At 55.4% G+C, this 13,674-nt stretch overlaps 1 protein-coding gene across 2 annotated transcripts in view; it reads right to left on the bottom strand.

Annotated features, from left to right (window-relative positions):
* ELN (elastin) overlaps nt 1–13,674 on the bottom strand; it is a 109,307-nt gene that overhangs the window by 64,659 nt on the left and 30,974 nt on the right. For both annotated transcript variants that reach the window (XM_074974725.1, XM_074974726.1), the window contains exons 11-13: nt 2,246–2,287; nt 1,081–1,143; nt 392–436 (exon numbers count right to left, since the gene is read on the bottom strand). In XM_074974725.1, coding sequence (XP_074830826.1) covers nt 392–436; nt 1,081–1,143; nt 2,246–2,287 — 150 coding nt within the window. The remainder of the gene's footprint in view (nt 1–391; nt 437–1,080; nt 1,144–2,245; nt 2,288–13,674) is intronic.

The following is a 13,674-nucleotide window of genomic DNA, read 5'->3' as shown; positions in this document are numbered from 1 at the left end:
GTCAGTGTGGGGGTCTCAGGCTTTCGCTCTGGCTCTCTGGAAAGCCCCAAGGTGGGCTGGCCCCGATGCCCCATCACTCCCTGCCTCCTGCTCACGTACGCTCTAGCCCACAATGGCACCCCAGGGCTGGGGTTTCCAGCAGCCGTGGCTCCTTCACAGGCTGAATGGGAACAGGGGTCCCTGGTGCTGCTGCCCATGGATGGAGCTGGGGTCTGCGAAGAGCAGGTTTGTCCATCCGTCTCCATCCTGCTTTCCCGAGGGAGCCCGTTACCCACCTGGCTCCTGCCAAACACACCACTCGGTTCCCTTTGGTGGTGCAGGCTCCGTAGTGCCACTCTCTAGCATCTTGGCCCATGCCCATCACCATGGCATTTAGGCTCAGGCAACTCACCATATTTAGCTGCTGCTTTAGCTGCTGCTACCTGAGCTCCAACTCCTGGAGACACAAACAAGGAGACGTTCAGAGATCTGGACTCATCACATGCCTGCAGAACAGCGGCCCCCAGACCCCCTCGGCCACCCTCCAAACCCTGGCCACCCCCATACTGAGCCAGAGAGACCCTCCCAGGTCCGCCTGTCACGCGAGGGGAACTCGTCCTTGGTGCCTGTGAAGGCGCCTGCCCTGCAGCAACCTGGCCTCTCCCCCATGGAGAGGCACAGAGTCAAGGAGCCCTGGCCACTGCCCAGACACCTGGCCTCCACACTGAGAGCAATCCTACTGCCACGCACCTCGCCCTCCCCTGGAGCCAGCCCCATGCTCCCTCCCCCGAGAGTCAACTCTTCTCCCCTGCCCCAGCCACTCCCCCTCCCTTGAGTTAGCCCCCCACTTCCCCAGAGCCAGCCCCATGCCCCTTCTCCCCCTCCCCCAAAGCCAGTCCCTCTACCCCCTCCCCCAGAGCCAGCCCCATGCCTGTCCCCACAGAGCGGCCTGCAGCCTGAGCAGACTGGGAGGAAGGCTGGCTGGTCAGTCGCAGGGCCTGACTCAAGGCCCCATTCCTGTGCCAAAGAGCGTGGGAGGCTCTAGGTAGCTGCCCCCTCAGCTCAGAGAGCTGCTCCCTGGGAAGAGGCCAAGCAGCGCACCTGTCCCTGTTGGGTATCCTGCCTTTCCCGCAGCACCAGCACCTAGCCCACCTGGTCCGTACCCTGCAACCACAAAGAGCAGAGGACTCTGTTAGACCGTCGCATCAAGGCAGGTAGCTGTGATGGGAGCAGGGCAGCCCAAAGGGCAGGGCATGCCAAGGCAGCCTGGGGATGTGGCAGAGTCCTGCTAGGTGGGAGCCAGATTTCCAAACGTCTCGGAGTGAGGCTGGCTGAGGCGTGAGGCATGTCCTCGGGGACGGCCAGTGCTCAGCTTACCGAGCCGCCGGAGGGAGCCAGGCTGGGGCCTCAGGACATCTGGCTTACAGCCCTGCGCTGCCGGGATGCCAGGAATCCAGGGAGACGGCTCCAGTTTGGGCCAGCCTCCAACTGGGAGATGTGCACAGTTGTCAGCATTCTTCCTCCCCTGCAAGTTGGCCCAGGGAGGCCGCTGCTCCGCACGGGGAGCAGGAGGGTGCATGGGCCTCCAGGAGGGGAGACTTGCACTCAGGTCTCAGGTAACAAAGTACAGCAATAAACAAACCCTGCTCTCCTCGTGGAGCCCCTGGTCTGGCTGCTGACCTTGCCGGGGCTTCGAGTGTATATGAGTCACAGCACCGTCCCCTCTCTGCCTGGCAGCCCTGGGGCCACAGCCCTGCACAGTCAACTCCAGCGAAGCGGGCACTGGCAGTGACAGCTTCTGGGCCCAGAGTCCCTGGCCTGGCTGAGCTGTACTCATTGCAGGACCACAGCAGGGCAGAGCAAAGGCAGCTCTGAGCCACCTTCACCCTCTCCAATGCCAGGCCACCAGCGCTGCCCTGGTCCCAGCTGCCCACAGCCCCAGGGCTCACTTGGGCAGCCAGGGATCACAGAGACACCCCTTTGAACAAGAGGATGGGAAGGGGGTGCCCGAGAGGTAAAAGCTGCCTTGTGCTGGGGGAGCAGTGCTCAGCACCCCCATCTCCAGGCTAGGAGCTTGTCAGCATGACAGTGAGCAGCCCCAGTGCTCTCGGCTCGGCGTGTCTGGCACTGTGCGTCCTGAGACCCTCCCAAGGTGGGAGGCCAGGTCGTGTGAGCAGGCAGCTGGCACTCCAAAGGCAGAGCTTTCCCTCAGCTGGGGGAAGGGCAGGGCTTATCCTGGGAGGGCAGAGAATGAAAGAGCACTCACCGTAAGGCAGCTTTCCAGTGCTGTAGGGCAGCCCATAGCCACCTAGCGAGAAAAAACACATGGGGACGGGGGGTGAGTGCAGCAGCCTGTGCGTGTGAGCTCCATCCCATCTGCCCTGCAGGCCCGGGGCATCGTGTCCCTGCACTGCCAAGCAAGACCGGCACACCAGCCACGCCATTCGAAGCCCAGCTCTGCTCCAGTTCAGAAGTGCCCCTTTTGCTAGCACTCTGTGGAACATGAGCTGTCCAAGCTTAACTCCTAGGGAGACTGTCTCAGAGCCACCTCTTCCTGCAGCAAGCGCCTGCAGACTCCACTTCCTGCCAGCCACGGGGCCAGGGTAGCGCCAGGCAGTGAGACCCCCGGCCCCACACTCCTGAGAGTGGCAGCAGCACCCTCCCAGCTGGTTAGGGTGCCACTTCTCCGACACTCGGGGGAGCTTCTGCCCCAGGCCGAGGGCGGCACGACCCACAGCCCACCTCCCAGTGGAGCATGTTTCCGAGCGTGTCCCCCAGCGCAGGCTCAGCAAGGAGCCCCCGGAAGGCTCTGCCGTGAGAGCTGCTCCCACCTGGCTCCGTGCTGGCCACAGCCAAATGAGGCTTTGGTGGAGTCAGTCTTTGGGAGTTCCTGCTGAGGTCAGCAAGGGGCTGGGGCAGCGTGTGGAGAGGAACTTTGCCACTGGGGAGCAGGGGCAACATGTTGCAGTGGCACAGTCTCCTAGAGACGGGCTGGGAGCCCCATCGCATGGGACGTATGAGCCAGGGCTGGACAAACCACACGTCAGTACGGAACTCCAGCAGCCTGGCTGCAGGGAGCAGGGCAGCCTGCTCCATCTCTAGAGTGAGCCAGGCAGGGCCTGGGGAGCCCAGTATCTGGGGCGGGGACCAGCCCCTTAGGGCTCTGGCAGGAGCAGATCGAGAAGAAGGAAGATTTAGGCCCAAAGGCTGAAGAGAGGCTGCTGGTTTCAGGAATCTCCATTTTTGGTGCCCAGCCTGAGACAACTTGATCTGAGCTCATGTTAGAAACTGTGGGCCTGAGCGCCACCAGAGCACTCGGGGGGGGGGGGGGGGGCTTCTCCCCTGGCACCAGAGCCCTCTCCAGCCAGAGGGGGCTGGGGTGCAGGGATCAAAGGGAGTCAGAGCTTTGTTGCTCATGTCTCTGTGGGTGGAGAGTGCTCTCGCTCCTCCTGCAAGCCAACATGTGGAGACCAGATTTCCCTGAGCCCATTCCAGGCATTCCCACATCAACACGGCCCTGACAGAAAACAGAGCTCTCTGGCCAGATGCTGCTGTGAGCTCTGTGCTGGGGAGACTCCATTTTACAGGATTCTAGCAACCCACCAGTCCCTAGGGCTAGTTGTCTCCACATGCCCCACGGTACCATCGGCACCTAGACATGCCTGCCGGGCTCTTACTGGTGATAAGATAAGCAGGCTGGGCTGTGAGGCCATGTTAGTGCGCTGATCTCTGCCTGCCTGCGTGCTCCACAGACAGGGAAATTAAGGTACAGCACAGCCTGCTCAGAGACCACAGACTCAGCCTGGACTAGAACCAGCTCTCCCAAGCTCAGGCCTGCACCTGTTGGCCATGAGAGCTTTCTGATAATTGGCTAGGCAGTGGCGACAGCGGGATTTTGTTTCCTCAGCACTCTAAACGGAAGCAAAAGGCATCAATGGCTGCATTACTCGTCATCTGTGTGCTGGGAGCTGACACAGCCAGGAGTTATACACAGTTTGGGCGGTGAACAGCCTGGCCTCTCTGGGAGAAGGCTCACCAGGCTATGCTTGTGCCACGGCTGTGAGATTCCAGTCCGTTAGCCCCACGGGCTGCAAGTGGGGACATTGGTGGAGTACTGTGCTCACCAAACTCAGCCAGCGGCCCGAGGAGCATGAGTCTATGAGCCTCAGACCACATGGCCTTGGTCAGTGCCCTACCAGACCAGAGCTGTTGCTCACAGAGAGCACGTATGTAACTCGAAATGTAACTCCGGGCCGGTCACCACTGACCGCAGCCTGCAAAGGAAGGGGATTTTCTCAACCGTGCAGGGCAAAAGTCAACTATTGTGCCAGGCTGCAGGGAGCCTTCTCCTTCCAAGATGGCCACTGGCCACTGACTCCAGTGAGGCCAGGGGTTCACCCACAGGTTCAGAGATGTGAAGGCCAGAGGGAGAACTGTGATCATCTAGGCCAGTGGTTTTCAAACTTTTTTTCTGGCGACCCAGTTGAAGAAAATTCTTGATGCCCGCGACTCACCGAGCTGGGGATGAGGGGTTTGGGGTGTGGGAGGGGCTCAGGGCTGGGGCAGAGGGTTGGGGTGCAGGGGTGAGGGTTGTGGGGTGGGGCCGGGAATGAGGGGTTCAGGGTGTAGGAGGGGGCTCAGGGCAGGGGGGTTGGGGTGCGGGAGGGGGTCAGGGCTCTGGGCTGGGGGTGCAGGCTCTGGGATGGGGCCGGGGATGAGGGGTTTGGGGTGCAGGAGGGGGCTCTGGGTTTGCGGGGGGCTCAGGTCTGGGGCAGGGGATTGGGGCGCTGGGTTGGGGCGCAGGCTTACCTGGGGTGGCTCCCGATCAGCAGTGTCATGGGGGTGCTAAGGCAGGCATCCTGCCAGTCCTGGCACCGCGGACCGCGCTGCGCCTGGAAGCGGGCAGCAGCAGGTCTGGCTCCTAGGCGGAAGCACGCAAGTGGCTCCGCGCGACTCTCACCGGCAGGCACGTCCCCCCTCCCCAGCTCCTTCTGGCCGGGAACTGGCCAATGGGAATGCAGAGCAGGTGCTCAAGGTGGGGGCAGTGTGCAGAGCCCATGGCCCCCCTGCCTAGGAGCCAGATCTGCTGCTGGCCGCTTCCGGGGCGCAGCGCGGTGTCAGACCAGGTAGGGACTAGCCTGCCTTAGCCGGGCAGCACCCCCGACGGGACTTTTAATGGCCCGGTTGGCCGTGCTGACCAGAGCCGCCGCGACCCAGTGCCTGGCATTCCACGACCCAGTTCTGAGTCGTGACCCGCAGTTTGAAAACCACTGATCTAGTCTGACCCCTGCATAGCACAGGCCAGAGACCTGCCCTGAATTAATTCCTGGTTGCACTAGAGCAGAGCTTTTAGAAAACCGGCCAGTCTTGATTTAAAACTGGCCAGTGATGGAGAATCCACCCCGGCCCCTGGTAAGTTGTTCCAATGGGTAATTCCCCTCAGTGTTAACATTTTACACCGTATCTCCAGTCTGAATTTGTCTAGTTCCAACTTCCAGCCATTGGATCGTGTTAGACCTCTCTCTGCTAGCAGTAAGCGTTTGATCCAGTGAGGGGCCTAAACTCTCCAACTCCCATTGTCTTTCTCGGTCCTTAGGGAACAGTCCTATAAATGGTATCGACACGAAGCCTAGAGAGTTCTACAAAACCTTAATGGGGCGCTTCGTACCTATGAATGTAATAGGGACGGGCACCTCCTCTGTACGGTGTGTCGCAAACAGCCTGCAGCATCCCTGTGCAGGGACAGAATCCCTGCCTCGCCTGGGTGGGGCAGAGCAGAACACTGGAGCTGGGCGGCATTTTTGTGTCTGAAAATGTTTCTCACCAAGAAATGGGAGGAAGCTGAAGATGAACCACAGCTTTGGTGTAAAATTTTATTTTCAGGGATAGTTTTTGATTTTTCAGTGGAAAATTTTGAAACAATATAAAATGATGTTTTTGGTTTGCTTTCTGTTTTCCAAAAACAAATACCCTTGGGGATATTTTTTCCTAAGATTCCCCCCCCCCCATATTCCTTTCTCTTTTTTCATTTTTCTTTTCTCACTGTGTAACTTATCGAAATGTTGAGAAAATTACAGTGAAAAAAGGTGGGAGAGGGAAGAGAAAGAAGAAAGTGGAAAGACATTGTCGAGCACTCAGCGGCAAAAACAAACATTCAAAATGTCAAAGAAATATTTTGTGAATATTTTTAAATTCCCTCCCCCCAGTTTGAAACCCCCATAAACAGGGAACAACTTCACAATTCAAAAATTTGCAAGAAATTGTTGATTGCTGCCTATTGAAATAACCCACCGACAGGGCAAACAGATTCGTTACAGCCTGGGGTGTCCTACACCTGCCGCTCAGGTAGCTGCCACCATCACCAAGCTTTGCACTTGGAAATTTTACCTCAGCTCCCTTATTCCAAGGGTCCTGTCCTCTGGTACATACAGCAGGTGCTCTTCAAAGGCCACTGCAGGAAAACCCAGCCGCCACAGCTCCACTGCAGACTTCACAAACTCGGACTGTGATCATTACAAGTCAGCCCAGGAGTGAGTTAATTTAGAGTCCCTTCCTGTCACCTTCAGCCAGGTCGCAGGACAACCTGCCTCCAGCCGGGAAGCTCAACTTCTCCCAAAGCTCCTCGCCTGATGACTAGCGTTCCAACCAATACTCTCTGGTGGCTCCTCTTCAATACTGCCTTGTCAGACAACCCATGGAAAGGGAGAGGGCTGCTATTCCCCCAAGAGACACAGGGCGATCGCTACCTTGTCCACCAGCCTACAGAAAGGGTGATAGCTTCTTAGTCAAATAACTCACAGAAGGGGTGAGCTCAGCCTACTCTAAGATTAAATCGCTATTTGCTTCCTATTCTGGTCACCAATGAAAAGGCAACGTCTGCCTCGTGCAATAACCCACAGAAAGAGCGATCCCTGGGTGGGCGTGAGCTCAGGTGACTAGCCTGAGAATCTGCCTGAGCTGCAACGTCCACACAACTGTTTTCAGTGCCCAGCTTGAGCCCTGCTAGCACCTGTCTCTCTGCCCAGGCTGGGAGGCTCGCTGCCAGCTGCACTGTCGACACACCCTAGAAAAAGCAAATCATTTCCTGTTCAAACAGCCAATGGAAAGGGCGAACGCTGCCTAGGCTGGAAATGGTGACAGTCAAATACCCGATATATGTGACCATCGCTGCCTACTGGTGTAACCAGCAGAAAGGGCAATCACTGCCGATTCAGAAAACCCACAGACAAGGTAATTTCTGCCTGTTCAGATAACCCCTAGAAAGGGCAATAGCTGTCTAGTCAATTAACCAATAGAAAGCACTGGCGAGGCCAAGGCAAATAACCCTCCGAAAGAGCAATGTCATAAACATATAGAGAAGGGTAGCATAAAATCCCTCCTGGGCAGCTGTACTAAATCTTTACCTGTAAGGGGTTAAGAAGCTCAAATAACCTGGTTGGCACCTGACCAAAAGGACCAAATAAGGAAAGAAAATACTTTCAAATCTGGGGTGGGGGAGGTTTTGTTTGTGCTCTTTTTGTTTGTTCCCTCTCCGGACAGCAAGAAAAGCCAAGCAGGGACAACATCTCCTGAAAATATACCTGGTATAATCCATCTACGAATTCCAAAAATTGTAAGTGAGGCAAGGAAATGCATTAGGTTATCTTTTGTTTTTAGCTTGTGAATTTTCCCTATGCTAAGAGGTAGTTTTATTCCTGTTTTTTGTAACTGTGAAGCTCAGTCCAGAGGGGAGTCCTCTGTGTTTTAAATCTTTTTATTATCCTGTAAAGTTACCTTCCATCCTGATTTTGTAGGTGTAATTCTTTTACTTTTTTCTTTATAATAAAGCGCTTCTTTTAAGAACCTGATTGATTTTAGTTTCCTAAAGATAAAGGGTTTGGTCTTACATTATAACAAATTGGTTGGTATATTATTCTCAAGCCGCCCCAGGAAAGGGGGTGAAGGGGCTTGAGGGGATATTTTGGGGGAAATAGGGACTCCAAGTGACCCTTTCCTGAATTTTTGTGTAAATCAGTTGGTGGTGGCAGCAATACCGTCCAAGGACAAGGAAAGGAATTTGTGGAAAGTTTAGGAGGTCTTTCATGCAGATCCCCACATCTGTACCCCAGAGTTCAGAGTGGGGAGGGAACGCTGACAAGCACTCTCTCCTGAATCAAACAGCTGATAGAAAGGCCAAACAGTGCCTAGTCAAAACACCAATCAAGTCATCGCTGCCCATTCAAATAACCAATAGGAAGGGGTATCAATGCCCAGCCAAATAACCCACAGAAAGGGCCACAGTATCATATCAAATAACACATAGAAAGGGAGATAGCATCCAAGTCAAATGACCAAATGGGCTATTGACACCTAGTCAAATGTCCCATAGAAAGGCTGTGTGTATCATATCAAATATCCTATAGAAAGGGTGATTGCTGATTATTGAAATAACCCACCGAAAGGACGATCAAAGTGTGGTCAAATAAACAGCAGAAAGGATGATCCCTTTCAAATAACCGACATAAACCGTGATCACTGCCTAGTCATATAACCATAGGAAGAGCAATCACTACCTAGACAAATACCTCACATAAATGGCTTTCGACACTTAGTCAAATAACTATGGGAATAATTTATAAAAAGGCAATCACATAATATTCAAATAGCTTTAACAGGAGGATTGCTGACTAGTCAAATAACCTAGAGAGGGTAATCGCTGCCTACGGAAATAATGCATAGAAAGGGCAACAGATGCCTCGTTAACTAAACCATTGAAAGGGCAGATGCTGCTTATTCAGATTACTGGTGGCAATCGCGGCCTAGGCTAATAACAAATAGAAAGAGCTATCAACACCTGGTCAAACAACCCACAGAAAGGGTGAAAGCTGCCCATTCAAATAACTGGTAGGGAGGGCGATTACTGCCTAGTCAAAAGGCTAATACATAGAGTGATTGCTACTTACACATAGAAAGGGTGATCACTGCTTCGGGCACAGCTACATGACAGGGCTTTCAGCAGCTCAGCTAGTGCAGAGGAGCTAAGCCAAGGGAGAGAGCTCTCCTGTCGACTTAATTAATGCACCCCCAATGAGCAGCGGTAGCTATGTTGGCGTGAGAAACTCTCGTGCCGACATAGCGCTGTCCCCGCTTTGTCTGAAGTCTAGACAAAGGGGGATTGAGGCCTAGACAAATAACCACAGAAAGGGGATTTGCAAAAAGAAAAGGAGGACTTGTGGCACCTTAGAGACTAACCAATTTATTTGAGCATAAGCTTTCGTGAGCTACAGCTCACTTCATCGGATGGGGATTGAGTCCTAGTCAAAGAACCCATCGAAAGGGGGATCATATCCTATTCAAATAAGCCTATGGGAAGGGCAATTGATACCTAGTCAAGGTAGAGCCCTTGCTGCCTATTCCAATAATCATAGAAGAGGTGAGTGCTACTGTCACAGAGCTGTACCTCAGGGAGGAACCCCTTCAGTGTGCCAGAACTTGAAGGGGTCCCACTCCTCCTTCAGCGTAGGCCATGTGGCCTCAACACCTTTAAGACTGAGCCTCTGGGCTCCAGCACTCCTGTTTCACTCCATGAGCTCTAAGATAGACTCCAGTTCTGAGATTTTCTGCCCTCTTCAGGGATCAGTGAACCTCAGCAGGTATTTGCAGGGACACCAGGCCGCCTTTTCGAAACAAAGAAGTGTTTATTAGTCAACATCGGGAAGTCCTTAGGGTACAATAAAGAAACAAAGGTTAAGGCATAGTCATAGAATATCAGGGTTGGAAGGGCCCTCAGGAGGTCATCTAGTCCCACCCCCTACTCAAAGGGGGACCAATCCCCAATTTTTGCCCCAGATCCCTAAATGGCCCCCTCAAGGATTAAACTCACAACCCTGGGTTTAGCAGGCCAATGCTCAAACCACCGAGCTATCCCTCCCCTCCATACTGGCTAAAGCCTTTTTTCTATCGGGGCCATTGACCCACAGAAAAAATCAGTTGTGGGTTACACACAGCCCCGTGGGGGGCGGAAGGGGAGGCTCGAGCCTTCCCCTAGGCTCTGGGGTGGGGACAGAAACCAGGGGTTCAGGGTGCAGGAGGGGGCTCCAGGCTGGGGCAGAGGGTTGGGGTGCGGGAGGGGGTGAGGGCTCCGGCTGGGAGTATGGGCTCTGGGGTGGGGCTGGGGATGAAGGTTTGGGGTGCAGGAGGGGGCTAAGGGCTGGGGCCAAGGTGTTTGGAATGTGGGAGTGGCGTCAGGGCTGGGACAGGGCGTTGGGGTGAGAGGAGATTCAGGGTGCAGGCTCCGGGAGGGAGTTTGGGTGTGGAAGGGCGCTCATGGCTGGGGCAGGGTGTTGGGGGTATGTGTGGGGAGTGCGGGATCTGGGAGGGAGTTAGGGTGCGGGAGCGGATTCTGACTTGGGGCAGGGAGTTCGGTGTGCGGGCTCCAGCTGGACGGTGCTTACTCCTGGTGGTTCCCGGTCGGCAGCGCAGCAGGCCTAGGGCAGGCTCCTGGCCTGCCCAGGCTCCGCGCTGCTCCCAGAAGCGGCTGCCATGTCCAGCCCCTAGGTAGAGGGTCCGGGGACTCTGCGCGGTGCGCGCTGCCCGCACTCACAGGTGCTGTGGCCACAGCTCCTCGTGGCCGCGGTTCCCAGCCAATGGGAGCTGCAGAGCTGGCGCTGGGGGCGGGGGCAGTGTGCAGAGCTTCCCTGATCACCCCTGCTGCTACGGGCTGCAGGGACATGCCAGCTGCTTCCGGGAGCTGGAGCCGACCCTTTCTTCTCCCTGCAGCAGGGCGAGCCGGCACTCGCTGCTCCAGCTCCGCAGGGGGAGCGCCAAGGCTCCAGGTTTACGGCCCCCGGCGCGGAGACTTGCTGCGGGCCATATGAAATGAAGCAGCAGGCTGGATCTGGCCCATGGGCTATAGGTTCCCCTAAAGCCAAGGGTCCCTTGACCGTGCTGCTCTAGGAACCATCTTGATTTCTTTTCTGTTAATTTCTGCTCTTGTCTGTCAGTCCCAGGTCAGACCTATGTCTAGAGCCCTGCGCGGATACAAAATTTGTATCCACATCAGATTTGTGATCAGCAAAAATGGTCCATTGTCCTCCTGCAGGACACCTACTGAGTTCACATGTTCTGCCTGCTGGAGTTTCCCATTGTTACATGTCAATTGTTCAGTCCTTGGGGTTCCCACTGTCTTTCTGGATCCTCTATTGATAGGGGTCAGTTTCAACCACAACACATTCATATCACCCCAGACAGTTATGTGACCCAAACACCTCATGAATCCTGCTTTGCCCTGGGAGCAGCATTTGAACCCCTCTGCAGTTGCATTCCCTAGTCAAGTAGGTCCTGTCATGCATAATGTTCATCAGAAAACTCCCACTTGGTCACAGCTCCTCGTCAAATGACTCATAGAACAGGGTTCAAATAACGACAGAAAGAGCGTTTGCTGCCTACTCAAATATTGACAGAAAAAGTGACTGGGGCCTATTCAATTAACCCACCAAAATTGCTGCCTATGGAAACAGCCCCTGGAAAGTGTGATCGCTGTCTGTTCTGATAACCCACAGCAAGAGCAGCGGCTGTTTATTCAAACAACCCACAGAAGTGTGATCAAGGCCTCACCACATAAACGCTAGGACAGGCAGTAGCCGACTGAGGCCTATTCATTTCGACTGGACTTTTTGTACCAGGGAGTAATAGCTAGCATCAAACCTTCATTTGTAGGCCTGGAGTTTGCAGGTGGAGACCCAGAATCCTCGTTCTCAGGGCAGTGGCCCTTTTTAACGGGGACATTCTATATTCCAGCCTATGTTAGACGTGGTCCGACTAGATGATCACAATGGTTAAGCTATGAAGTCTATGAATAACCACCAGGACACAGGATGGTGCCTCTCGCCACAAGAAAGCCAACAACTTAGAAAATATCATCTGGCGTTAAATGTGCTCGGAGGGGCAGCTAGCCCCAACCCGCCCCACTCCTACCCGCCACACAGAGACCCATTTTGTGAAAAACGCCTTACTGTATCAAGCCTGGGGGCTTTTGCCCCTCAACCCCTATTTAGGCACCCCGAAAAATGTTCTGATTCAGTCTGGCCAACTGCAAGCATTCAAAAACAAGTCAGGCCCAAACTCCACAAAATCAGGAGACTAGCTTAAAAATAAGCCATGTGGAGGGTTCACAGGCAAGGGGAGGCTGGCGAAGCTGAGGTCAGAGCCCGTGAGATCATGGGAGACTTTAACAACACCCAGGAGGGTGAGACTCATGCTAAAATGGCAGTAGTTTACAGTGCAGGGGTAGCACTAAACAAACTAGAGTGCCTGGGAGAAAAAGCCCGTCTCCCTGCCCGGCTCCAGGTGCCTGGGTGTGGGGAGCGACCCCAGCACTCTGACAAGGGCTGCTACAGCTGCCTCGGGAGGAGGGTATTTCTGTGGAGGGCTGAGCAGAGAAGCAGAGGGACCCGGGCGTCAGCGCTTGGTGGGGAGCCCCGCAGCACGAAGGGAGGGGTGGGGGAGTGCTGCCTGGAGCAGGGAGATGCTGAGAGCATGGCTCCCCAGGGGGGCTATCTCCTGCGATTTATTAACGGTGGCTCCCCAGTAAGTGGGTCAGCCGGCGGCAGCGCCGCATCTGGGCTCTGGGCCACTGGCGGGGCTGTGCTGCAGGAGCCAGGCGCTGCCTCAGCCATACATTGGTGGCTTGCTCGTTAGCACCAGGCAGCCCATCAAAGACAGTCTGGAGCAGCGGCTAGGCGGCGGAAACCGTGCTGCGGGGCAGACGCCAGACAGCTCGGGGAGCGATCTCACTGAGTGGCTCTTTGGCTTCTCAGGAATCAGCAGCCCAGGCTGCTCAGGAAGAGAAGGGCCCTAATGAGTGTAACTCTGCCTCTGCGGGAGGAAGTCGGCCTCGTTCAAGTATTTCTGCCTCTCGCTGCGATGGGCCCCAGTGGGGGACTCTGGCTGGTCTGGTGAGGAGTTTCACATTGCACTGCCCTGTCTGTCTGGGACCCTGCCCAGCGCCAGGGGCTCAGGAAGCCAGGGTCACCTCTCTCCAGGGAGGCTGCTACCAAAGCAGCAGTTTGTAACCATGCAAACCAGTTATCCTCAGAGATAGGGCTTAAAAGCTACCCCTTGCTAACAGCCCTGTGGGAGCAGCTCCCATGGCCTGGCTTTAACCCCCTTCCTCCCGTCCGACGGCGGCATCTGCTGCAGTCCTGGATCAGCATGTTGCACAATAAACCTTGGCAACAGCAAGTTTCCTCAGCCTGCCAGGAAAGACATTGCAGCGCTCCCAGGGTCTAAGGGCCCAGGCTGCTACCTGCAGGAGCTCCCAGCCCTCACCCTGCGCGTCTCTGGACAGCCCGGCCAAGGCATGCACCCGATGTGTCCCCAGCCCTGCGCTCGCACTCTCCCGCTCATCTCCAGTGGAGTGGGGGTAAAACAAGACGGGTCTCACCTCCATATTACCCTCTCCTACACTGCTGTTCCCCTCCATGCCCAGCAGGCGCAAGGAGCCAGCCCTGCTCCCACAGGGAGACAGACCAGGGTACGGCCTGGTGTCCTCACACATGGGAGGTTAAAGCTGGGTCCCTGGACAGGTGATGCCTGAGCCCAGCAGCTCTCACAAACTTCCAGGCAGGCCACTTTCTAGGTCCTACTATGGATTCAGGGCCTCATGCTGGAACGGTCACCCACGGGTCAGCCAGCAGCAGCCCTGGGGTAAGAGCT

Source organism: Natator depressus, chromosome 17, assembly GCF_965152275.1.
Source record: "Natator depressus isolate rNatDep1 chromosome 17, rNatDep2.hap1, whole genome shotgun sequence".
In the NCBI taxonomy this organism is placed as follows: domain Eukaryota; kingdom Metazoa; phylum Chordata; order Testudines; family Cheloniidae; genus Natator; species Natator depressus.
Note: the sequence above shows the minus strand (reverse complement) of the source record. Positions and strands in the feature narration are given on the sequence as shown.